We start from the raw sequence: 27,052 nt of genomic DNA, 5'->3' as shown, positions 1-27,052 counted from the left end.
AAACTAATTTCACCATATCATTGTTAAGATGCTTAACTAATTTATGAATATATTTTTTGTAATTGTAGACATGCTTAGCTAAACCAATTTCACCCTCATCTAGACATATTTACTATATACACATATTTACTATTCATTTAGACCAACATATATTTTTGGCTAAGTCTATATGCATATTAATTGATTAGTATATTAATTTCTGCATTATGAGTATATGATACTGCTATTATTCTTCATATAATGTAATGTGTGAAAATGGGTAAGAAAGGCTTGCTAGAAATAGTTAAGTGTTTCAGGTTGGCTGGAGATATGTTACATGAGAGTGAGCCAATGAGCTTTTCTTAAAATAAAAGGTTTATGGTGTAATCCTAATGATATAAAAAGAGATATTTTAGGAGATTGATTGATATGACATGATATGCCGACGAGCAAGTAGTGATGACTTCTTACATGAAAGACACCTGACTAACTTGTCATGTGTGATATGAGATTGATTCTTATAAGTATGAGTTATATAACTGAGTCTGGTTCTGTAGGTTTAACCTACATGACTAGATTCAAGAAAAACACCACAAATAGACAGGTGTCCTACGTTGCTTATATTACTTATATTTATTCATTTTGTATACACATGATAATAACAGGTGTACGGATTTCCTAAATGGATATATGGACTAAATTGCTTTGTGATTGATAGGTATATAAATGATGAAACCTACTAATTCTTTATTTGATTATTAATGATCACTACTTATAAGATATACAAATTATTATTGCTCATATGACTTGATATTGTTTATAGTGACTGCTACATGATATTACAGTTACATGTTCATATTATTTCAGTTTGAATGATTACATGCATACTGCTTCTATTTTCTTGCATTAGTGGTAATTAAGTTCTGGTAACCTACTGGGTTGTTAGCTCACTCTGTTGATGTTATTTATTTCAGGTTAGCGCGGTGTCAATCCGGTAGAGAGATATTGCTCACAATTCAAGTTTTTCTTTATTTTTGTACTTTATTTTATTCTTTTGCAATCAAAAGTAGAAAAATAGATTGATTGATGCATTGATGGAATCAGCCTTAAACCCATATCTTTTTGATTTAGTCATGGATGTTCTCACTAGACATTTGCAAGAGTTTGTACCATGGTGTATGCTTTTTGCTGATGATATTTTTCTTGTTGATAATACTAGAGAGGGAGTTGAAAGTAAACTTGAATTTTGGAGGTCAGCCTTAGAGTCAAAAGCCTTTCGTTTGAGTTGATCTAAAATTGAATATATATAGTGTAATTTTAGTAATAATAATTCTTGTGGGAAGATTCTGACTTTGGGCGATCGTCATTAATAAGAGTATATGCTTTAGATATATTGGGTCTATTGTTCAGAGTAATTGTGAAATAGATGGGAACTACAGGAAAACCCGTCATTACCGGCAGACAAAATCCGCCGGAACATGCAGACAATCCGACGGAACTATAAGTTTCCGGCGCACGTTTCGGCAGAAATGCATACGCCGGTTTTGGTCATGTCGATAAATTTTTTCCGACACAACTAATGCACCAGAAAACTTTCCGGCGCACTTACCGACGCAGTACCGGTGCAAAACATCAGATTGGTGCCGATGACTTCCAACCGATAAATTCCAGCGCCATATATGCCGGTAAGTTTCTGTCGTATCTTGCACCGGTAATTACCGGCGGACAAAACGCCGCAAGTTCGCCGCAGACAACCAACGGTTATGTTTGCGTCGCAAAGCCGTCGCCGGAAATAAGCGGCGGACATTACGCCGGAACAAGCGCCGGTAGTTTCCGACGGATCAAAAGCGTCGATACGTTCGATACAATTCGTTGTATCGTCATTTCCGGTGAAGTTCCGGTGTAAAATCCGCCGGAAACCTGTAGCATTGACAAAAAAAAATTGCCTTCCCAACCAACAATCAAATTTCCACACCTGCAAACATATACAAATATCAATTCCACAACATTTCAATAGTAACATTTCAACAGATCAACATTTTATAACAAATTCACAACAGTTTATAACATTAAAAGAAACTGTTCAATAGTAACAATCAACAAAAACATCACATTAAAAGAAACTGTTCAATAACACATGTTCACAGAAATAAACAAGTTCATATAAACTAAATTAAACTACTCTGACTCCGTGGACTCCTCCTCAGGTGGACTTAAGGCTGATCCTATATGTAATCCAACCGAAATAGGAAAAAAAAACGAAACAAAATACCTTCCGTCGGCGAAGAGCAACCCTCGGCGGCGCGCGAGCAGGAAAGAGAGGAAATGATGCTCGGCGAAGTCTGGAGACTGTCGACGGCGAATTCCGGTGACCATCGGCGACGTCAATCAACAGCGAGCGACAGACGGCGACGGGCGAAACACGCGAGGTGAGAGAACGGAAGGAAACGAATGAGCGGCCAGAGGGGCTCGGTGTCGAAAAATAGGGCTTTCACCGGCGGACGTTCCGTCACACGTTACGTCGGAAACATTACCGACGCAATTGGCGCCGGAATTAAGTCGTTGAGTTTAAATAAGCCGGCGCAAGATCCGTCGGTAATTTGCGCCGGTATAGTTCCGCTGTAACGTGCGACGGTATTGGTTCAGAGCTAGTTTTACCGACGCATATACCGGCGTATGGGGACGCCGGAATGTTTCCATCGTATTTTGCGCCGGCAAATGCGTCGTAAGGTTTCCATCGCAATATTTAGGAATATTCCGCCGTTACCTGCGCCGTTCGTACCGGTGCAAAACTTTTCGCCGGAAAATCTGACGGTAATCGCGTGTTTTCCCGTAGTGGGGGGTATTATTAGTAGAATTCAAGTTGGATGGTTGAAGTGGAGGAATGCATCAGCCTTATTGTGAGATAGAAAAGTCCCCCTCAAACTTAAGGAAAAATTTTAAAAAATGGTGGTTAGACCTACAATGCTTTATGGTGCATAATTTTTGCCATTAAAGGACAAACATAATGCTAATTTAAGTGTTGTAGAGATGAGGATGCTCAGGGAGATGAGTGGCTTTACTCTTAGAGATAATATTCAAAATGAGCATATAATTGAAAGGAGTAGTTCTAATGGAAGATAAGATTAGAGAGAGTCGCCTTAGATGGTTTGGTCACACAAAACGATGACCTCCTAATGAACCGATTAAAAAAGTAGATGTATAAGAGACTTATGTTAAGAAAGGTAGAGGTGGACCTAAAAAGACTTAGAAAATATTAGAAATGAAATTTCCTTATTAAATTTAAATGAGAATTTAACTTTTAACATGACACAATGGAGAAAAAGGATTCATGTATCCGACCCCACATAGTGGGATAAAGGCTTGATGTTGTTGATGCAATGATGAAACTCCTTATTATTGTACATAAATTTTAATGAATGATCATAGTTTTATATTTTAATGTATATGAGTATTAGTTTCTTCGTTTGACTAAATTATATTGATAGATTATTAATAGCTTTGGTAGTTCAATTAAAGGTTAAATAGGCGATTTTTTCAAATTTTGATATTGGGGTGTGACATGATTCTTATTCAGGGGTGGAGCCAGAAAACTTTTGGTATGGGAGCACAAAGCCACAAATTAATATTAATTATTAACTTATACTCAAAATCTAATTTTTACTCAATGTAAGAGACTTATTTTTAATGAAAATTTATAAAAATACATTTAAAATCATATGCATTTCCATTAAAAAAGAATAGATATATCAATATCTATCTTATTATTTAATACAAAATTAATATTTTTTTTTATTATTAAATTGAGTTCAAATAAATTGTTTTTATACTTAAGGTTATTTTATTTGAAATAATTAAATTAATTCTTAATTTTGAACTATATTTAGATTAAATAAATTAATAAATATCATAATCTCCCAAATTTTAAATTAATTATAAATAATATAAAATTATAAAGAATATATAGTTAAACTATTAATTTACTTAAATTTATTAAAAAAATGTATCAATCTTCTTTTTTTTTGGGAAATTAGAGGGCAGAAAGCCCAAATTTCATTAAAACTGAAAACTAGTTACATGTGAAGAAAAAACAAAATCTGTAACAGAAGCAGAGACTTCCAAAAGAATGGAAGTAAACAAAAATACAAGAGAACTGAATAAAGAAAGTCTGGTGAAGTCGACCAAAATCGGGCTCAGGGTATTGCCGAACGAAGGCGACATCCCCTGGTTGTAGAAGCAGCGTCATGAAAAGATCAGTGAGCACATATAGCATGAAAAAAAAAAGACTACCCCTGCCGTCCAAGGGGCAAAAAGGCAATACGATCATCATCGCCCGCAAAATTCACCAAACCGATCTGTAACTTGTAAAATTTAGTTGAGAATCTAGCTCAAAACGGCCTTTAAGGTCATTGAAGTTCTTCCAGTTTTTAACTTTGGCAAGAAGAGCATGTCGAATGTAAGCAACAATCTCAATTGGGCTTTTCCACACATTATCAAATCTTCTAGTGTTCCTTTCCCTCCAAACAAAATAAATGGTGCAGTTTATCACCAAAAAACAGAGATATTTTTCCCAGTTAGGAAGATGGGAAGAGCTTCCAAAATAATCATAAGTTTGCATCAGGTTAGGCCTCATAAGAAAAGCACCCAGCTCCGGAAGAAGAGTGCAAATGACAGTGAAAGAGTAGTCACAACCAAAAAAAAGGTGAGAGTGACATTCATTGCCAGAATCACAAAAATAGCAAACAGCAGGAATGTCGATACCCCTTAGCCTCAGTTGATCAACCGTTTTAAGCTTACCAAGTACCGCCATCCAAGCATAAGCTGAATACCTCAAAGAATATCTCTTATGCCAAAGAAAAGAATGCCAATTAACTTCTACCAGATGCTTAAAATAACTAAGATAAAAAGTTGCAAAGGTAGGGGAAACAGAGCCGTCCCAGGCCGTAGCCGGTTGCTCTGCAAAATTAATTCCAGAAAGTTCAAAACGCAGAGCAAGCGGGGTAGAGGAAGGTAGAGCCCAGCCAGAGCTATTAGTATAACAATTCACAAATTTTTTCTCAAATTTATAAGAGGGAAGAAAATCCATAAGAGAATTTCCATTGCACCAGGGATCCCAATTCATGGAAAAATTGCAGCCACGAGAGATCTGAAAAGTAAAGTTGCTTTTAACCAAAAGAGCCACCGAATGAATTTTCTTCCATAACCTAGAGTCCAAAGAGTTAACTGGCTTCCACGGAGAAAGGTATCTATTTCTAAACCAAGACATAGCCAGATTATCCCTAGTAAAGTATCTCCACAAAAACGAGCAGTGACTGGCATGGCAAAGAGCCTCAAAAGAGGGTATACCAAACCCCCATATTGAGTTGGTAAAGCAGTTTTATCCCACGCAATTAAATGGAGCTTCTTATCATTAATATTGCCATGATAAAGAAATTTAGGACATAATCTGGAAATAGATTTTAGGCATCCTTTAGGTAGAATAACTCCCCTAATCCAATAAGTGAGAGTATTGGCAATAGTAAATCTAATAAATTGCACCCTACCTGCAAAAGACAGAAATTTTACTTTCCAACCATCAAGTAGAGTATAAATTTTACTCAGGAGTGGTTGGAAGTGAGAAAAATTGAGGCGACTGGCAGCAATAGGAATGCCCAAATAAGTGAGAAAGGAGCTCAAATTCTAAATACCAAGAATCTCCCCCACAGAAAGAGGAGCAGACACATCCTTAGAGAAAATAAGAGAGCTTTTAGTGTAGTTAACAGCAAGACCAGAAGCTTTGGAGAAGATAGAAATAGCCTTAGCAACGGTAGTAGCATTATCAAAAGAAGCTTTGCCAAAAACCAATACATCATCTGTATAGAGAAGGTGAGTAATCTTGCAGTCATTGATGTAAGAGCCGATAAAAGGAGGAACCATATTCTCCAGAGTGCAAGAAAAGCCATCCATAACAATGCAAAATAACAATGGGGATAAAGGGCATCCCTGCCTCAGACCATTCGAGGAGCCAAAAAAACCATTTAATGAGCCATTGATGGATATAGAAAAGAACACATTGGCAATGCAACCTTTGATCCATTTAATAAACTTACTAGGGAAACCCTTCTGGATCAGCCTTTGGAAAAGGAAATCATGGGAAACAGAATCAAAAGCTTTGAAAATATCAAGTTTTGCACAGAAAGAGTTGTTAAAGCCTTTAAGGATGTCAGAGGCTAGAAGAATATTGTCAGTGGAGCAACGGTCTTTGATGAAACCGGATTGACTATCATGAATAATAAAGGGAAGAACAACCTTTAATCTGTTGGCCACCAGCTTGGCCATAATTTTATAAAACACATTGCACAAAGAAATCGGCCTATAGTCAGAGACGGAAGAGATATGGGTCCCTTTAGGAATTAGAGCTAAAACCGTGGCCTTGACCCCCTTAGGCATATAACCAGTGTTATAAAATTCCATCACAGCTTTACAAATAAAGGGCCCCGTAATGTGCCAAGTCCTTCTGTAAAAAGCAAAAGAAAAACCGTCAGGACCAGGGGAGGAGGAGTCATTCCCCTCAAAAACCACTTTCTTAATCTCAGCAAAAGTGAACGGAACCACCAAATCATTAACCATATCCATGGGAATGCAATTGCCACTGTTAATAAAAGGAGGAGAGAAGTGGCTGGTCTTTGGAGAATTAAAAAGCTTTCTGAAATGTTGTATGAAAGAGGCAGCAATATCATGATGGGTCGAGTGAGTATTATTGTCATCAGAAATCTCATACACATTGTTATGATTTTTCCTAGCCCGAATAGTAGCATAAAGAAAACCCAGATCATTCTCACCATGAGTCAACCACTTTGTTTTTGCACGTTGACAGACCCAAGAGGTCCAAGAAGCTTGAAGGCTTGCAAGTTTGTTATTAATATCTTTCAGAGAGTGATTCAAGGCGGAATCCAGAGGTCAGATTTGAATATTGTCTAAGCAAATTTGAAGATTGCACTTAAGCTCCAAGATGCTGTTAGAAAGGAAATTGGAAGAAGTCCAGCTTCTATTCTTTAATAAACCTTTTAGAACCTTAATGCAGTGCTGAAGGTGACAAATAGGGCCTTTTAGAAAAGGTTCAGAGAAAGCAGTAAGCACATCATCCCAAAAGCCATTCATGAAAGTCCAATAATTCTTAAATAAGAAGCGGCAAGGAAGGCCATTCGGGGAAGTGATGGAAGTGAAGAGAGGCGCGTGGTCAGAGCAGACAGGGGCAGTGATCTTGTAGTGAGCTTGGGGGAAATGGTTAAGGAAGTCAGAATTCACTAAAACCCTGTCCAATTTAATATGAATAGGATGATTAGAACGCTGGTTATGCCAAGTATACAACAGCCCAACAGAGGCCAAGTCATGAAGCCCACAGTCAAAAACCAAACCTTTCAATTCAGATAACTTGCTCGCAGAGGCAGGGGTACCACCCGCCTTCTCATTAGGAAATCTATAACAATTCAAATCCCCCATAACCATCCACGGGAGAGGAGAGGAGGGAGTAAGCTCTCTGATCTTAGTCCATAAAGAGGTCTGTTCTTCAAAAGTATTAGCAGCGTAGATAATGGAGAGTTGAAAAGGTGGTAAAGACCCCACAGAGATAATGCCATGAATCAACTGAGAGGAGATAAAATAGGGGGAGAAAGAGATGTGGGTAGGGTCCCATTTGATCCAAATACGACCCAAAATGGAGAAACCAAAATTATGACAGTGCATCTCATTATCAAAAATCCGGTGAGAATGAATGAACCAGTCATCATCAACAGAAGAGGAATGTACTTTTGCTTCCAAAAGACAAAAAAACTTCAAGTTATGCAGACGAACTAAATCCCTGCAAACAAGAACCTTGTCGGGTTTATTAAACCCCCTTATGTTCCAACAAGCAAGTTTTGGGTAAGACATTAGGATTTAGATTTAGAAGATTTGGCTTTTTTGTTGGATTTCCCTCTAGTGTTTTTAGAGGGAGGAGAGGGTTTGGAAGAAGATTTGGGAGGAGAATGGGAAGAGACTTTGGAAGTGGAGCTAGAGGGAGAAGGGATGTTACTGATAGGGTCTGCAAATTAGGGACGTCAATAATGGGAGAGTCCTCAACAATTAACGCCTTAAATTTGTTGGATGTAGGGAGATTAGAGGAAGAAGGGAGAGATGAAGAAGTGTGATGATGGACTTCAAGTGGACTGGAAGTGGATGAAGAGGCTTCAGAGTGGTCTTCAGCATTGGGAGAGTTTAGGTTAGGAATAAGGTTAGCATTTCCTGGAGGTAAGAGGAGAGGAAGGTGAGGATCACTATGAATTAAATTCAGAGTAGAAGGAGCAACAGCCTTGACTTCCTGAAGAACCGGAGGTTTGGGTGGGGCTGCAGGGGGAATGGGGATGACAACAGAGCTAACTGGAGGTTCAACAATCGACATAGGGGAAGGTAATAAGGGGTTTTCGGTAGCAACAGAGATAGGAGGGGTTTTAGAAGGGTTCCTAGTATTAGGTCTAGGAGGGCGACTGGTACTCCTCCCGTGAGGCCTAGGAGGTAAAACAAGAGCAGAGGAAGGATTAGGATTTTTTGAACAGAGGGAAAAGGGATGTATAAGAGAACGACAACCTTCACATGAAGTCGGCTTCCAATCGTAAACAACCTTTAAAATCATATCTTCCCCATCAATCTCCAAAGGAATAGAATCAGGAAGAGGAGAATCCTTTGAGATTTGCACACAGACCCGAGCAAAAGTGAGACGAGTTCGCTTAGTCGTTAATGCATCAACCGACAGAGGAATACCGATGTAGCTTGCAACTTTAGAAATACCAGTCGGGGTCCAAAGAGCAAGCGGGAAATCAACAATTTTATCCATAGAGGGATCAAGGCGTTTTCGTCACGACGTGGTTTGAACTTGGGAGACCATTTCTGAAGAATGAATGGTTTCCCAAGTAGAAACCACCCGACCAAACAGCATCGTAATCTTCTTGAGTTGCGAACTTGATGAGGAAAAAGCCATCAACAAGGGATAATAGGGAAATCGCACCTTTGAGAGGCCAAACCTTGTTCATGGCGGCAAGAAGTTGCTCGTAAAAAGGTCGTTGCCCGATAGCATACCCGACCAGAGAGAAAGTCCAGAGCGAAGAGCCCTCAGAGAGATCATCAGCCGCAAAAGAGAGCTTGGGCTTTGGAGGATAGTAGGCGACCTTGAAAGCAACTGGAGTGGAAGAAGACGGAGCGATAGTATCTGCATACGAAAGCCCTAAAGAAGGAGAAGGTGGCGTCCCTAGTAGAGAGGAACCAGGGATAAAGGCGGAAGCGGAGGCGAAGCCGAAACTGAATGGTTTTAAAAATCAAATTTAATCTTATATATTAATAATTTTATTAGTATAGTTTAAGATGGTCTGATTTTAATTATTGGGCTTGTGGGGGCCGTGCCCCCAATGCCTCTACTGTAGATCCACCCCTATTCTTATAGACGGTGTTAAACTATTTTGTTCTAAAAGTTTATGGAGGTGGTGTTTAATATATTAGATATGTGTAAAGATTTAACACAAAAAGATAAAGTTTGTAATAAACACCATAATTTTTATATGAAAAACTAAAAAAAGGAAAATATAATGAGCCTGACTTAGTTGCAATAGTTAGTTTTATATTTATAAATATATGATTCCAATCTACTTCACAATTGAAGAAGATGATATAATAGATTTTCATTGTAGGGGCTACATAAGTCTTGTGTTCAAAGAATGATAGTTAAAATCTAATAATAGAGTGAGATGTTAGGCAGCATATAATAGTTGGATGATGGAAATCAGGTGATGATGATAGTGCTTGCTAATTGTGGTCCTTGAGAGCGATTGCCGAAAAATACAATAGAGAGAAAAAAAAAGAGATCCTATTTATAACTTTTTTTAAAGAGGTTTTTTGGTAAGTTTGATTAGAATTCAAAACACTCAATCAAATAACCTATATTAATCTCCTCAAACATGAATCTATTATCCAACATCTAAGTTCATTAATAATTTAAGAATTGGATAATTTTGGATTTGTTGGATTCATCCCATCAATCCACTCAATATGACTACAAGCGTGTCAATATTTGGAGATCATTTTATCCTTCAATTAATGTTTCAAAAATTTTAAATATATTTTATGTGCTTGATTTATGTTCATTTGAATTTATATCAAATTACTTATGGTGGTAATGACTTTGTCCTATCGAGACATTCAGTTCAAATATAAGCTTATTAAAATATGAGTTTAGAAAGTCTTATGAAAGTTTTCAATTCAAATATTATATTGAGATTCATGTTGATGAAGAAAATTTTCTGGAGACATATCAATCCTTTTTTTTCCCACATTTTAAGTTATGATAGCTCTTTTATCATGTTTTATGTTGTGCAACTATAAATTTGACCTTCACATTTTGTCTTTGTGAGGTGGTTGGCAGGTTGGTTTTGGGTCCAACCCAAGATTTACTTAACCCAAATAAGCTCAACTCAAATTCAACCCATTTATTATGTGTCAAAATATTTGACTCAAACTCGACTAACTTGAATATGACCATTAAATTCATTGATCATATAAATCCTACATTTTTTTAAGATCAACATAACTCTTTTAACCCAAAAAAATGACTTGTTTAATTCGAAAATGACCATTTAAATTGAACCCAACCAATTTAACCCAAACCCTATGATGCATCGACAAATCTCCTTGAAAAAATAAGCAATATCCAACACACATTTGACACAACATGCATCCAACATATATTTGAAATGCTTGTTTTAAATATTTTATAATTTTTTTAAATATAACTTATTATGCTTCAAATTTTTATTTATTTAAAAAATAAAAAACCAAATTTCTTATTTTATCTCCAAAACTCTAAATCAATCGTTTGTGATTAATATCCCATTTCTCAAACATTCTCATATTCATTTCTCTGGTGAGTTACAAGTTAACGTTTCATAAAGAATGCACAATGCCATATGTTCGCACCATCACCATATCAATGTTTTAAAACTATCTTATTATTGAAATATGATATTATCTTAACATTGATGCACGATGTCAATAATTTTCACACCCACAATCATGCCCTGTGTCACCCTTATATCTCATATTTGTCCAACTTCATCTCAACATTGACAATCAACGTCATCTCAACATTGAGGGCCGATGTTGTCTTGATAACAATGTCCAATGCACATTGCATAACATAGATACCCTACTCTCGACAACATTGGCATCTCCCCTCTTAATGCCTGAAATGACATACATACCCAACTCTCAACATCCTAATATTAATCATTTTAAACATAAACTCTTATTAAATTGCATGTTATTTCTCAATTATTTTTAATATTCAACTTATTCAATTTCTATACTTTTTAATATATAAAAATTATAATATCATGTCCAAACTGTATCTGCATCCTATATTTTTAATGATTGATAATTTTGTTGTCCCTGTCATGCCATGTTTACGTCGCCGTGTCCATATCTTTGCATTATAGCCCAAAACCAAATGCTAATCAAGTCCTTTTTTTAATTTTCAAGTAAACCCAAATCTGAACCGAGAATTAATACGATCAAAATCAATTTAAGTGGGCCAACCTAAGCTCAGATTTTTTTTTAGTCGGATTTGGGTCGAGTTATCCGATTGGGTTATTAATCACATAAAATTTGGGACGCTACCCAATTTTACAATGTTTTAAAAATTTAAGTGATAAAAAAAATCATAATCAAATCAGTTAAAATATGAGTTATTGAAAAGCTGTTGACTAACTTTTATGAAGGGTAAATTTCAGAACACTCGTAACAATTTTTAAAACAGCTGTTCACAAAACAAGTTGAATTTCACAGCCAATTTGAAATACAACTGCAGCCATCCCAGACTCATTCATTTAAGGGAAGTGGAAGTTATCGTCGTCCAGAAAAATTATTCTATGCGGACCAATCAGAATCAGAATGTGCCCTATCACTTTTTTATTCGGTAACGGTGATTAATACCGCTCAATACCGGGTGACGTGGCGCATTCTGATTTAATCATCAGACCGTCCGATGTCCGGACAGAATAATTTCTCCACTGTCCAAGGGAGAAAAACTTCAAAAATGAAGGAGCCAATGAACTCGCAAATTCATTAAAGAATAAAATCTTCAAATGGAGTAATGCAAGTTATAGCATCCGCATCAATAAAGGGTTGCCAAGGAATTGTCATCTGACATTGGTAGAAAAGGAAAAAAACCAGGAGAAAGTTAAACCAATTCATTCAACTCAAGCCACTTCCAGCAAGCAAAAGGGGTCCTGTAGCTATATAACAACCCAATTTCCAAAGAGCATGGTGTCAACACAAGGGGCATAAAACACTAATCATCAAGCATTAAGACCAACAAAAAGAAAGAGACACCCAGGAAGTTCAAAAAGCCAATGCATCGAAAAACATTTTCTGCACCTAAATCGTCTTTCCCTGAAGCTAGAATTATAATCCTCTGTTTGTTATGTGTGATGTTGGAGCTTGAAGACTCCATGAAACATAACAGTACACAAACAGTTATCAAGATTCAGGAAGAACTTTATTCCCTCATACATTTTGTTAAAATAAAAGTCAGCAAAAGAGCGAGATCAAATCTTGCTTCTAAGATTGCCAAACAATGAGTGTCGACCTTCAGCGATAACTTCCCCGCTGGTTTTGTTTCTCAGGAGCACGTATGTTCCAGTGTAGTAGCTGCCTCTGTGTCCCAGGACCCTGGAAGTTATTTCCAGTTCATCCTGTTTTTCATCTTTACAAATAAGTTCTTTCTTTGATTACCAGTTTATCACTTTTTTAATAAACATGGATTATACTGCCACCATGATTAAGAACTGAGAGAAGTAAGAAAAACGTAAACAAAAAAGGCTTAAGAATTTATTTATTCTCCTCTCAATTTATTCATTTTCCTAAAATTTTATATAATTTTGAAAATCAAGAGCACAAATTGATTATAATATACGATAACAGAATTACAAGGGATTGACTTTCATAAATTTCAATAATTCTCCTGATGATTTAATCATTTATTAAGCATGAAAAAAATTTAAGGATGATCAATGATATGTGAAGAGAGAGAGAGAGAGAGAGAGAGAGAGAGAGAGAGATGGGAGATTACTATCCATTTAGAAGGACATATACTCTCACATCTTTTACCATCCATTACAAAAATTTGAATAACCAATATTTAAACTAACTAAAATCATTGACAGGGTAAAAAATGCTCAAAAGTTTCCTTTAATTTTATTCATTCAAAATTTAATCTTGAAATATCTATTAGGAAAAATAACTATCCTTTTAAATGAATGGTAAACTCTCTCTTGGCTATTAATAGAATCCACCCATTTTTCATATCTAATCATGTGCCGTTTATCAAAAAATTGATCACCCATGATGTGATTAAAGATTCATTACAATATTACATCACCTTCCATTATGATTATTCATTACTCATCAGTTTCAACGCTATTTTCCATACACTAAAATTTCTTTCACCATACAAACATCAATCGTAAATCTACTTAATGTTAGTTCTATGTGGAATCTGATTGTGTCGATCAATCGTGTTATACTATTGCCTCGGATCTCAATTCCATCGGCCAAACTCAACGGGGGTTGCAGGAAGTCCTCCCCCGGCTTGGGGTTCAGGTGCTTTGCACCAGGAATTTTTTCTCATACAACCGTATAGCGCTGCGGCGCTGTGTACCCTAGTGCTGCGGTGCTCCAGACCCCAGCACTATGATGCTATGAGAAAGACAACAAAAAGAGAGTTGAACGAAGCGATGCTGCGAGACATACTGATAGCCCTCTTTCTCATTTTTCATTAAGGGTTGCGTCCCTTGGTTGTTTTTGTATGTTTTCACTTTGTTTGTTCATAGAGAACAGTGCAAGAGAGAATAGAGATAAGGAGCAAGAGAGAAGAGTGATCTGTACTATTTCTCCCAATTTTTCATAGTAAATTTCTTGGTGTGCTGTGGGTCAGTGATTTTCCTAATTTCAGATTTTTTCCACGTTAAATCCTGGTGTTATTTCTTTTTGCTGCATTTTTTTCTTTTTTGTTTGTGTTTGTTGCATGGTTTACTTCCCCAACACAATCTTTCGTAAATTCTTTTAAAAGTTTTATTTCTGCATTGCCTTCCACCCTACAAGAAAAAAATAAGTGAACGTTGAAAAATTAACCTTCCTTTATTTAATGTTTCTTAGTACCTTAAAATCCTTTAATTTTTTTTCATTGTTCCATTAGCTTTCCTGTTTCGGCCTTCCATTCCTGTATAGTTTAATTTCTTAATTATTAAATTCTAATTTTTATGAAAACGTGGAAAGCAATGAAAAAAAAGGGGAAAAAGTTTATAATAAAAAAGAAATTTAAGTAAATTTATGATAGAGCATTTTTTTGGGGTGTGAACAGAGTAGATTTCTGACAATCTGGAAGAACAGGTAGGAATTACAATACGTTCAGAGGACAGAGCTGGGAAATTTTGTGACTTATGAATAAGAACGAGCAAGAAACACAACGAAACAACAATAAAAGATTTAAATCGTTTGATTTTGTGAAATAAGTTCAATGTGCAAGAATCTTAGAGTTACACTTATTAATCTCAAGAAGAGTTAGAAGGGTATAAAAAAAAATGCCAAAAGAAGCTCCCTTTGGCTCCCACTAGGGGTGCAAACCAGTCGAGTCGAGCTCGAGCCAGGTGTTGTTCGAGTCGAGCTCGACTATCAGATACCGAGCTCAAGCTCGAACTCGAGTCGAGCTCAAAAGCTGAGCTCGAACTCGACTCGTCCCATGTTGAGGGGCTCGTCGAGCTCAATCCGAGCTCAATATGTCATCGTGTCTGTTGTCGTGCCAAAGTCTGTCGTCGTCGCATCCGCTGTCGTCCCGAGATCTATCGTCGTCTTGTTCGCTGTCGAGATTCATCGTCACAAGCTCGTTCGTCGTCGCATCGAGCTCCGCCGTCGAGATACGTCCACCCAAGCTCGTTCTTCGTCGTCCCAAGCTCTGTCGTCGAGATACGTCCGCCCAAGTTCGTTCGTCGTCATCCCGAGCTCCGTCGTCGATATCCGTCTGCCCGAGCTCGTTCACCATCGTCCCAAGGCTCTGCCGTCAAGATCCGTCGTGTCGAACATGTCCATCTTCATCCCGAGCACGTACGTTCGTCGTCATCCCGAACTCGTTCCCGCCCAATCGAGTTGCTCATCGAGCCGACGAGTCAAGTCTGAGGCATGTTTGAGCTCGAGCTCGATAAGCTTTCAAGCTCGAAAATTGTGTTCGAGCTCGGTAAGCTCGACTCGTCCAGCCTGTTACTGAGTCAAGGCCGAACCGGCTCGCCAGTCGGCTTGACTCGGTTGCACCCCTAGCTCCCACTACTGTGCTTTACATAGTTGCAGATAAAAAATATTGCAAATATATACCACTATTATAAAGCAGCTTGAATTTCCTTCCACATCAAATTTTGGCCATCATCAATTTTATTTCTTCAAAAATTATCTTATCCCTTCATTCTATTATAAATAATTAATAATCTAAAAATATATAATACAAATTAATGGCCATTATCGCAAATTAATGCCGCTTAAATCTATATCTATTCTACTATATATCTATACTACAATCATAGCCTTTCATTTTATTTATCAAAGATGAATCTAAATCATTCATTTTATTTATACATTTAATATATTTTTTCAACTTCATTTATTTAATTAAATGCATGACGTTTTAATTGCATTTAAGTAAGAGCTAATTGTTAGAATGCTAAAGATTTTAATTGCATTTATTTTTATATTCAAATATAATTAATTAATATGTATTTTTTGCATTGCATTTTTAATTTATACTGATCCTAGCAATTAATAAAATGTTAAAATTTTATAATTTTAATAATTCATAATTTTAAAAAATAATGTATAAATATTAATTAATTATTTCATTAAAGAACTTTTTTTGCCGCCAGTTTCACCACCAATTTTTCCCTTCTCAACTGACTCCTACTGCAACGTCCCGACCACACGTGCCATCGACTCAAGAACCCATCAATCCACCTTCACCATCTCCACTCCAACACCAGATTTTTCGATCAACTATGCCCGCACGCTCAGAGTTCCGAGTCGCAGCTCGTTCCGAGCCCATCTAGCACGACTCTGCTGATCCTGATCCACTCCAGTATAATCCCAAAGTTGTCGTGGAACTGGAAGAACCGACCACTGATATTAACATTGTCGAGGAAGAGCGATTCGCAAGGTCTCTTCCGCCCTCATATCTGCACAAGATGATCAGAGCTTACTTCCAGTCTGCGACAATATTGAATCTCCTCCGTGCTTTCGCCACCAGAGGCTACATCGTTATGCCGAGAATCACATTGTGGAACCTCGATTTTAGCGAGCAGGGAGACAGTTAGAAGGAGTTGGCCCATCGAGTGGATAAGGCCCTTGGCTTCATGTCGGTTGCTGGGCTTACGATGGATCATCCCATTATGACCAAGACAGAGTTTTGGACCTCACATGGCCCTTGGCTTCATGTTGGCCCTTGGCTTCATGTCGGCTGCTGGGCCCATCGAGTGGATAAGGCCTTCTCCTCACGTACGAGCAGTCCCTCACCCACAAGAACTCCACCTTAGGCCTGTACTATGACTATTCTGCTCACATGCTCTGGGTCAGCGAGCGCACCCGCCATCTCGATGGTGCCCAAGTGGAGTTCCTTCATGGTATTGCCAATCCTCTTGGCATTAAGGTTAGTGATAAGATGGACCCGAATCAGCTTGTGAAGTTTATTGAGATCCTGAACCCCGAAAAAAGCTAAGGAGGATAACTATAATTATAAGGATGGGAGCTAAAAATATGAGGGTGAAGCTGCCTTATCTAATCAGATATGTCCGCGACGCGGGGCCAATTTCACCTGGTTCAGCGACTCGATGCATGGGAACACTATCAAGGCGCCCCGCGGTCTAAAGTCACGCCCCTTCGACGCAATTATGAAATCAGCTCGCAAGCTGTTTGATGAAATGTCACAAAGGGTTGCCATCTTTTGGAATGCTATGGTTCAAGTACCTACAAAGAATCATTTCCCTGAACTAGGCATACTTCCTCTAGTTCAGATTCTGGAGACGGGTTCTTCAAACAACAACAACAACAACATCAAGCCTTTATCCCACTACGTGGGGTCGGCTACATGAATCCTTTTTCTCCATTGAGTCCTATTAAAAGTTAAATTCTCATTTAAATCTAATAAAGAAAGGTCATTTATAATATTTTCTAACCAAGTATTTTTATGTCTAGCCCTACCTTTCTTAACATAAGTCAAATCTAATACCTCTACTCTCCTAACCGGGTCAACGGAAGGTCGCCGTTTTATGTGACCAAACCATCTAAGACTGTTGGATCTAGTAATTAGGATGTTAAGCCTAAGTGAATGTCCCAAGGCTAACCAAGAAGGGGGGTGAATTGGCAATTTAAAAAATGTAACTTCAACTCTTGGAATTTTAGAAAACCTTTTGAATTATTGATGCAAGTTAAAATTAAAGTTTAAAATAAACTTTTCAACCAGAGTAAACAACCTGCAATGAAATTAAATGCGGAATAAAAAATAAGAAAGAACACACCAGATTTATAGTGGTTCGGTCTATAACCAGACCTACATCCACTCTCCAGAGGCACCCTCTGAGTATTGCACTAATACCACAAAGTGACTCTCCTTTTGCTCCCACAGCAAGGCGGAGAAGCCTGTACAAAATCACTTTCACCTTCCCCGGTGCGGCGGAGTAGCCGGGTTCTTTAACACCAAAGAGATCTTCTTCTTGTCAAAACTTCCCTCAAGACGACCCTTGAATCCGATGGTAATGAGGTGCAAGTTCGCCGGAGCAACTGTGTGAATATCCCCTTCACACTCCCTTGAAATCCCCTTCAAGGATCTTCTCCCTCTCAAACTCCACCCTTTCCTCTCTCCCTTTCAAGTTCTCTCTTCAAGTTTTCTCCACAAGAACGAAGACACAATGACTGTCAAAGATACACTTTGTCGTCCTTTTACACTTCTCCAAGTGTCGGCAGAGAACCGGACCAATGTTGTTGAACTTCACTTGAGAGCCTTCGCCGGAGCAACCGTGTGAATATCCCCTCCACACTCCCTTGAAATCCCCTCCAAGGATCTTCTCCCTCTCAATGATCCCTCTCAAGAGAAAACAACTCCAAAGGCATTTGTAATAGTTTCTAGGACTCCTTATATAGAAAGGAGAAGAAAAAACGTCCAAAAAACTGCCCAAAACAAGTTTTTCTGCGCACTGGATCGTCCCGTACGAAATTTTGTTCATCTGTACGAACCAATTCCGTCCTGGATGAAATTGGTTCGTCCCGGGACGAAAATATTTCGTCTGGACGAACAGTTATATCAAAAGTCGGTTCCGAAAACTGCCAGAAACTGCCATAGTCGGTTCCCATCGTCCTGGACGAACTGGACTTCGTCTGGACGAAATTTTTGCAGAAAGAAACTCGTCTTGGGACGAAAATGATTTCGTCTGGACGATTAGGACTTAGAAAATATTTCCAGTTCAGTTCTTGTCCGTTCCATTGCTCTTACAAGGAGATAACTGATCTGATCGTCCCGTACGAACAATGTTCGTCCCGTACGATCAATACAAAAACTTTTTCAAGATCTCCTTTAAGTTTGTGTAAATTTATTCACTCAATTACAATCACTCCCTCTCAAATTTAATTCAAATAAAAGTACAAGCTTCAATTTCATAAAGTATCTCATGCTGAATTTGATTTGAAGTCTTCGTAGTCTGGAGTTTGATTTTCCTGAAATATTAGTACACACAAGAGCAAAAACAAATCTTCCAAAAAGTTCTTCTTCTAACGATCTAATGATAAATTTCCCACATCACTTTTCATCTATAGTCAACCAAATGAGCCATTAAACTAAAATTTAAAAAAGCAATCCACTTTTATTTCGAATTCCTTTCTTTTCACCCTAATTTTGAATTCTAACTCCAAATCATAGTGTAATAGTTGCATACTTATAAAGAAAAGCAAATATTAAAAAGAGTAAAAGTTTAAGGAAGGTGGACTCATATTACCGACATGAAGCTTAGCGTTGGCGAGAAAAGAGATGGATATGTCGACAGAGACCTTCATGTGATGGCCGTCAGCATGCATGGCTGCCCCTCCCACCTCATCAACCAAATTAGCGATAGCCCCTAACGACATGTTCCCATTCCTGTCCTGCATCCAATCGGGATTTATATACTAATAGCATCATGAGGTTTAGGGTTACGAAAAGGCCGGGGACGAAAGGGAGGAATAACTAGGCTGAAACACAAAAGACGAGGGGGGTTTTCTATGTCCGTGATAACAGTAACTCACGGTGAGGCGAGGAGGAACTTTGAAGGAGCAGGAGAGGTAGCCTGGACTGATGGTTTCGACACGTAGTCCTCGGAGAGCGAAACCTTCGTAGAAACTGGCGTCATCACCGGCGCGGTGGGGGCGAACTTCCAGCTTAGTGAGAACACGCGAGTCCTCTTCTCCCACGGTCAAGGCTTCTCTTGCTTTGTCCATCTTCGATTTCTCGACCTAACTGATCTTTTACCTGTTTTTTTACATATTGCAGAAACCCGAAAATAAGAAAGCCTCGAGTTGCGTGTTAAAATTCTCATAAAGCCCAGCCCAATTCAAGCATATAAACTTCTGTTCTTCTCGGCCTAATTAATTTTTTGTCTTTCAGATTTAGCGGCATAACCTTCAGTTTTCATCCTACTAGATTAAAAATAAAGTTTTGGGTATAAATAAAATATATAAATATAATTGGTATATTTAATATTAAAATAATATAAAATGGTATGCATGTAATATGAAAATTTTAAATGTTAGATATATAAATAAGATATTATAAAGTGGTATATATGTAAATTTTTCTAAAAAAAATTAAAATTAAAACTCACATATTATGTGTATATTGTTGATAGAATTACATATATACCGCTAAATTTTTATATATTTATATATCTAATATTTAATATTTAAATTTCTCTATATAAAATCATAGATTAAAAGTATTAAATATACAAATAAATAAAAGTATTCTGATATGTATGCAAATCTCCCGTTATTTTACCTTAATGTTTTCACCACTAGCATGAAGGAAAAATATTTAAGTTGGGAATTGGGATAGATTTTTTGAATTTTTTTTACATGGGCTCAGTGTAAAAGTATTCAATTGCAATAATTTAAAAAATAAATTCAACCAACTGTTTAAATATTTAGGTTTCATTTACCACAGTTTCTTTATTATTTTCTAAAACAATTTTTAAGTCCGAAATTTTATTGAACTGAAAATTTTTATATTGCTTTAGAAGAAAGCAGTAAGAAAAATTATAATTTGATTAAAATCTTGATTAGAATATCCTAATTAAATTATTTTACTAAATCTCCATGTCCTCTTCTGTTGTGAAAGATGCAGAGAAGAAAACCAGCATTCAATACTGCATAGAATTGAAAGCAGAAAATTGGAATACAAAGTTTCGACCTTTTTTCGAAGAGGAATCACTTGGTCAAAGTTCAATCGTTCATGTCATTGTTTGCCAAGTTTTGTGCTACTTTGAACTGTACATCTTAAAGTCAAGGACTAAAACACTTGAAAATAATATGAAAACTTAATAGCCCCCGTCCGTTCTGTATGGCACAGATCCAGCGTCCATCATACCGTATTTGGAGCTCTTTAGTGATTCTTTAAAAGCGACATAAGCAGTTCTGACGAAGCTCTTAATGAATTGAGGATTCTGCTTGCTGTCCTTGGTATTCTTAAAGCTTGTATACCCTGTGTGTGCTTGTTTTGTTGTGGGCCAGAAGGTTTAATGAGCATTCAAGGATAACAAAAAGCAGAAGCAAGCTACTAGCCAGCACCAGAGCTCTCTGCTGATCCAGTAGGACCAGACTGATTGCAATGGCGTGAGTAGGCGGCAGAAGATCAGGGGCCCAATTTATAATGCCGCAAGGGGGCTTTCACTTCTTTTACAGATGCTCTTCTCCTTCGACATTACATTTCAAGGTCTCATTTTTTTTTAGACATTTGAATCATTCAACAAATTGACCCAACATCACATCTGAATATTTTGAACTGAAAATCTCATGAATAAACAACAGCTAGAAAACCAAATCTTACCGAATTTAGAACAGGATATACAGACAAAGATTTTCTCTATTTATGAGCTGGACATGAGAGGTCGTAGTAATAACTTGTTTACGTTTTTGGGAACCTAAAGATAACGCTGTGTACCTTAATCGGAGAAAGCTTCGTCGACTGTTAGACCGCTAAAAATGAATACTACGAAATTAGGCCAACTTGTATATTCAATTCTGGCATTCTAGTTTATCTAAACAAGAGACTCTTCTCTTTATTTTTTTTCCATGAAAATCTAACAGATTAGTGGAGCTGAAATTGGCGAGTCAAAAAATAGAAAAAAAAAAAGTCAGTTGTAATATTTATAAAATTCCAGAATAACAGCAGCTGGGTAGGAAAGAAGATTCCCCATAAAAAAAAAATTTTGAGATGTCGAAAATAGGTTTGGCTAATTCGGCTGAGAGCCAGCTAATTTGGCATGACTGCCGACATCCTAAACAGCAGGGGCGAAACCTCTGAAAGCGGTAAGTAGATAGATCCTGAAATATCAGAAAGAGATGCACAGAAATGGCCAAACTGTGAAATTTTTTCTTTATCCCTTCACATTCATGGATAAAAATACTATCAATATAAGAACGACAAGAAGGGCATGAACCTGAAGTAAGACAATTCATGTTTCAATACAATCTAAGTAAGCTACTTGTGAAGGATCGAGGACTGCTGAACTTGCTCTTTGTCAGCATTCCGCTTCTCCAGCTACCTCTCGTAGGCGTCAAGTAAAACCTAAGCAATCCATGGTCGAAATGGTTCGGAGAATACCTCGCACTCCGGCTCTTATCAAAAACAAAGTCATTGCTCTTCTTCTTCTTCTTCTTCTCCTTCTTCTTTTTCTTTTTCTGACAAGTGGTGTCCAAGCCGCTCTTCAGTGCGCTTGTGAGCCCGCCATTGGCGGAAAAAGATCTCCTTGCGCTCACGCTACTACTGCTCCTTTGAATACTCTCTGTTGCTCTGAGCTCCGGCCAAGTCTCAGAGAAGGATCTCTCCATTACTTGGGATCCTCCTGCCCTGCTCCCATCACGCCGATGGATAAACCCCCAAATGCTCCAAAGGCGGGACTTTTTCATCGGATTGCTATCACATGGATCCCTGAAAGTGGAATCAAAGCTTCCGGAGCAATTTTCTCTCGAGGAATTGGAGCCCCAAATCTTGGGCTCCCGCTCCAGTTTGCTCCAATGAAAGAGCTCGGGAATATTGGCATTGATGGCTGGTTTTGTGTCGCAGAGCACAACCGAGTGTCTTCGCGATGAGCTAGAGCGATCAAGGCTACGCCTTCTGCGACTGGAGGAGTCGGAATAGTAATCCCGTGTCTGCGCTGAGCAGCCAGGCGTCTTTGTATCTTCTTCCACAGGGATGAGGCCGTCGGTACGCTGGACGGAGTCTTCAACTACGGCGAGCTTCGCCGGAAGCCTAGAAGGCAAGGATCGATCACTGTTAACGAGACAACCATCCCAAGAAGCCCTGGGCCCGTCCACTGAGCATCTCTGGTCGTCGAAGGAGATGCGACCAGCGTCAAGAGAGAACCTTGGAGCGATATCGCAAGAGCGGCGGCCAAAAGCATCGACGGCGATCTCCGACTGGGTGTCTCTGAACCGGCGGGAAGATATGCGAATTTTCTCACCCTCCGTTTGTAAAATCGAGGGCTTGCTTATGCCATTTTCGCCGGCGGCGCTTTTATTCGGCTTATGTTTCCTCCGCCATTTCTGGAGCTTTTTACTGAAGATTGAGGCCGCGAGCCAGAAGCTTCCAGCGATCTCTTTGATGTCCCTGGTAGGGATTTTCTTGGTTTGGGAGTAAGAATCTAGATCTATGTGGTCCTTCATTGGCCTAGCATCTTCCATTTCGCATTTTGAAGTCTCCAGTATGAGGACCGAGTTCGCATCAACCTCAATGTCGCCGGCCGCCAAGACGTCGGCTGCGACGGTGGACGATGAAATGGGGAATTTCTGGCCACCTTGGACGATCCTATCTCGGTCTTCCTGGTGAAATAAGGACGAGAGAGAGCTCCGGACGCGGACATCACATGACTTGCGTTCCGGCTCGGCCACCGCGGCGGTTCGTGGACCGCCGGCGAAAGATTTGCAGCGACGAAGCTCCGGTCGGAGAGAGGAGGCCGCGTAGTTCTTGTTGCGGCCGTTTTGGCGTTGAGAATACGAAGAAGGACGCCCATTTACGCCAATGGCGGGGCGAAAGAAGTTAGTTTTGAGGGCGGCGGAGGAGGAAGCAGAGGAGGTGGAGTGGCGGCGGGCATTTGCATTGTCAAGGCCAGCCAGACGTTCGCGGAGGCAGGATGCACAAAAGCCAGTGACTTGCTCATCTGGATGGCGGATGCAGTTGGAAAGTAGGCGGTGGCAGTTGATCGCGGGCTGCGGACGATGGGACTCCGCCTCCATGATGATCGAATGTGCCTCGGTATTGTTTCCGGCGAGTCGTTGCAGATTCATCTGCATCTCATGTTCTTGTCGGTGATTAATAAATAAAACCCGTTCGTTCTTGCACGAGAGAGAGAGAGAGAGAGAGACTTTTTGCCACTTCGAATGTGGAAATAAGCGACGAGAGAAGCGAAGCAGGGGGACGAGACGAGAGGATGGGACGGCAGAGGGATGTGAGAGTGAGAAATACGTTATCTATAATTATTATATGCTTAAATGCTTTAATTTTTTTTTTTTGGGAAAAATTGGGGCCTAAGCCCATTAAATGCTTTAATTAATAAGGGAAAAAAACCAATCAAAGCAAAAGCTAGCGATCACGCTCTCACTGCCGGGTAGAGTGCCCGCTTAGGGAAAATATATTTTATTCAAAGTCAAAATGCTTCAACGTTATTAAATTTAGAATTTACATTATTACTTATAAATAAATAGCAATAATATTTAATAGAACTTTAATTAATTTTCTTAGCAAATTTATATGCATAAATCATTAAAACTTAACTCCAAAATAAAAACCGTGTCTGCATGATATAATAATTATTCTCATCACCAAAAAAAATTATGAAAGATTATATCTCATCCACTTAAATTTTTCCCCTTATATTTTTTTTAAAAAATTTCTTTATTTCCAAAAATATATATTTTTTTATTCATGAGACTTTTTCATTTCATTATTATAAATTCAGGATATGTTAATTAAATCCCTAAATTTCTAAAAAAAAGAGATTGTTCTTATGAGTCAAGAAAAATACTGTATTTTAAAGTAAATTTAAATCAAATTATTTCAATTTTTTTCACTTTCCTCCACTTCTTTGATTATTTTTCCATCATTTATATTATTTCCATTCATGTAAGTCTATGCGTCCTTCAATGTAAAAAGCTTTATAAAGAGAGCGTTTAACCGTAATAAAAATAAATAAATTAATGTTTTAAAATATAATTATAACATAAGCCGTAACTTTAATAAAATGAAAGTGGCTCTCAAATTAAAAATAATAATAATACTTACTGTAGACGAAAGAGAAAGCGTTACGTCTTTCTAGGAGCGGAGACAACAGTGTGAAACAGTGAGCTAATGGGTAGCGGACAGCTGCAACAAGGACGCGGCGCTAGGCATAGCAATATAGCATGGCCTGTCAACCTTGTCATAAAAAATAATAATAATTTGGAACCTCTTAAAATTATTATATTTATTTAAAAATTAAAATCATGATAAATAATTAAGAAAATAAATCTAAAATGATGTAAAAATTGCAGCTAAACATTTTAATAATGTTTTTAAAAATTTCTCATATTATTAATTTTATTTTCAAATAATTATTAAAAATTAAATCTAAATATATTACAGAATTTTTTTTATTACTCTAAACTATATTAATGTATTCGCATGAAAATTAAGCTTTTAAAATAAGTTAATATTAATAAATTTCCCACAAAAATAACATTTATAAATATAGTTGAAAATCAAAATATTATATAAATAAATAAAGAACTATGGCGTCAGGATTTCGGAAATATTTTTCTTAAGAAAATTTGGCACGTCAAAATTTCGTCACTCTTTTTGGGCCTCGGGAAGCCCGAACAGGAGGCTTTTGAGCCCATTTCCTAACACTGTAGGGGCGAAACAGTGTTTCGCACACAAAGTCCACCATTGCGTCCAATCCATCATTTTGATCGTACCGGTAATAGTTGGTGATATGGAGGAATCGGAACCGTTAGATGGAGAGACGATGCATGCCGCACGTGCGATAGGCCTGCTTCGATGGATCGAGAGCTGCGCCGTGGGCACATTGCACGACAATTTTAATGCTTTCTATTTTTGGGCTTTTCACATCGTGAAATAATATGGAGAAAGCACGTCGGTTTATGCTTGTGGGCTGTCGTGGTGGGGCCCGGTCCGTTGGCAAGATTCATCGATATTTTTTAATTAAAATTAATTATTATTTAATTAATATTCTGATTGTTGTACATCCAGCTGTTACAGCTAAACATTATGGGAATTTTTTTTTTTGTAAATTTTTGAGGCAATGCCCGTATCATTGATCAATGAAATTTCAAGTAAAAGAAGCATGAAAAAAAAAAAAAAAGTCTGAAATCCCAAACAACAAAAAGAGATTAAGGACTCTAAAACAAGCAAAAACAACAAGTCAAAAACTAACAAATTGGCTAAAAAGCCAAGATGACTCAGGTCGCTATTCAAATTTCTTTGGTTTGACCATTGTTTCAAAGCTGGTAGCTGCATTTGTTATTGTCAGTTTTGGGAGGAATTTTATATGATATTCAGATTTTTTTTTTCCTCGTTCGGTTGCCTAGAAGTTTTTTTGGAAGGCTGATGATTAATACTGATATTCAGCAACTTCTTGGACGATCTTTTTAGCAATCAGGGGCTATGCTCTTGTTTAGTCCTACTTGTGCTTTTTGACCCGGTTCTTGCAATTCGGGCATAACTTAAGCAACTATTCTAACATATTGTTTTTTTCTTTTTTTTTTCTTTTTTTGAAAAATTTAGGGCAATCCTCATATATTAAAAAAAGAAATTACATAAAATTCTAAACCCTAAAACTCTAAAATGAATATACATGCAAAAAAAGAGCTGTAACTAAAGGAATAAGAAAAGATCACCAAAAATCAACAAAAAGCTAAACAGGGCTTAAATTAGACTCAATAGTGACAGGAACCAATAAAATCGAGCAATAAATTAAGTAATCATGCATAGGAAGGCTATCTTGCCGGGTCATAATCCACGAGAAGGCAAGATGAAAAAATTTCCCTCACTTGCCATCGGATCAGGTTGCGAAAATCAATCACCAGATTGCAATAAGAAGCCGAGCCAACAATCCTATAATAATATTCTAACACATAGTTCAAGGCTATATGTTTGAGGCATTGGACATCTCAAGGCTTGAAATGTTCCTTGTCATAAGCAAGTTTTTAATAAGTAATTTTTTTAATTAGATTCAGATTCTCATACATGATTAATCTAATCTAGACTATATGAGCATACATCCTTCCTTCTTATTAAAAAATAATAAATTAATTTTCTTAAATTCCTATAGATCTCTTTCCTCACTTCTAACATGGAACCAAACATGATAGCATTAATGATACTATTTGGAGCACATCTGACATTTTCATCCTACATCTTAGAATTAGTCTTCAATTTAGTTACAAAAATAGCATGCAATAATTGTAATTAAAAATCACATTTCAAATGTGAAGAGAGAGTTTTGAAGAAGATTAAGAGTGATATATAGTTGGATACAGATCCATACAAGGAGTGATTCGATCTGGAAAAGCTTCTAAGATAACAAATTTCTAGCAACAAAAATTAAATACAAATATCAAAGACGCCCTTTTCAGTTTTTACAACGTCAGATGGAGCTTCTTGGAAATATATAGCAGCAGTAAATTTGTTCATATATAATGGAACTAACACTTTTGAGTGCTAATCTGATGAAGGTGATCT

General features: G+C 37.6%; 4 protein-coding genes across 6 annotated transcripts; all 4 read right to left on the bottom strand.

The window, feature by feature from the left end:
• Positions 1 to 4,321: 4,321 nt before the first annotated feature.
• On the bottom strand, positions 4,322 to 5,245 carry LOC110111904. The gene has a single exon (XM_020843963.1). It carries the CDS (start codon positions 5,243 to 5,245, stop codon positions 4,322 to 4,324), a length of 924 nt encoding a protein of 307 aa, XP_020699622.1.
• Positions 5,246 to 6,918: 1,673 nt separating this feature from the next.
• Positions 6,919 to 8,830, bottom strand: LOC110111903. Its single transcript, XM_020843962.1, has 2 exons — positions 8,033 to 8,830; positions 6,919 to 7,791 (listed from the first exon to the last, which is right to left on the bottom strand). Exons 1-2 carry the CDS (start codon positions 8,828 to 8,830, stop codon positions 6,919 to 6,921), a joined length of 1,671 nt encoding a protein of 556 aa, XP_020699621.1.
• A 3,491-nt stretch (positions 8,831 to 12,321) lies between these two features.
• Positions 12,322 to 19,593, bottom strand: LOC110111913 (acyl-coenzyme A thioesterase 13). Of its 3 annotated transcripts, none has more exons than XM_020843984.2 (3): positions 19,348 to 19,593; positions 19,114 to 19,206; positions 12,322 to 12,734 (listed from the first exon to the last, which is right to left on the bottom strand). In XM_020843984.2, the coding sequence occupies exons 1-3, from the start codon at positions 19,537 to 19,539 to the stop codon at positions 12,588 to 12,590; spliced, it is 432 nt and encodes a 143-aa protein (XP_020699643.1). In that variant the 5' UTR covers positions 19,540 to 19,593; the 3' UTR covers positions 12,322 to 12,587. The 3 variants fall into 3 exon arrangements, with proteins under 3 accessions (XP_020699643.1, XP_020699642.1, XP_028550985.1); XM_020843983.2 differs by having other exon boundaries at positions 19,066 to 19,206; positions 19,348 to 19,589; XM_028695152.1 differs by having other exon boundaries at positions 19,066 to 19,201; positions 19,348 to 19,483.
• Positions 19,594 to 21,675: 2,082 nt separating this feature from the next.
• On the bottom strand, positions 21,676 to 23,672 carry LOC110111901 (protein OCTOPUS-like). The gene has a single exon (XM_020843961.2). The coding sequence runs from the start codon at positions 23,605 to 23,607 to the stop codon at positions 21,778 to 21,780; it is 1,830 nt and encodes a 609-aa protein (XP_020699620.1). The 5' UTR covers positions 23,608 to 23,672; the 3' UTR covers positions 21,676 to 21,777.
• Positions 23,673 to 27,052: the final 3,380 nt, after the last annotated feature.

The sequence above is a fragment of the Dendrobium catenatum genome, unplaced genomic scaffold (genome assembly GCF_001605985.2).
Source record: "Dendrobium catenatum unplaced genomic scaffold, ASM160598v2 fragScaff_scaffold_621, whole genome shotgun sequence".
NCBI classification, from domain to species: Eukaryota; Viridiplantae; Streptophyta; class Magnoliopsida; order Asparagales; family Orchidaceae; genus Dendrobium; species Dendrobium catenatum.
Note: the sequence above shows the minus strand (reverse complement) of the source record. Positions and strands in the feature narration are given on the sequence as shown.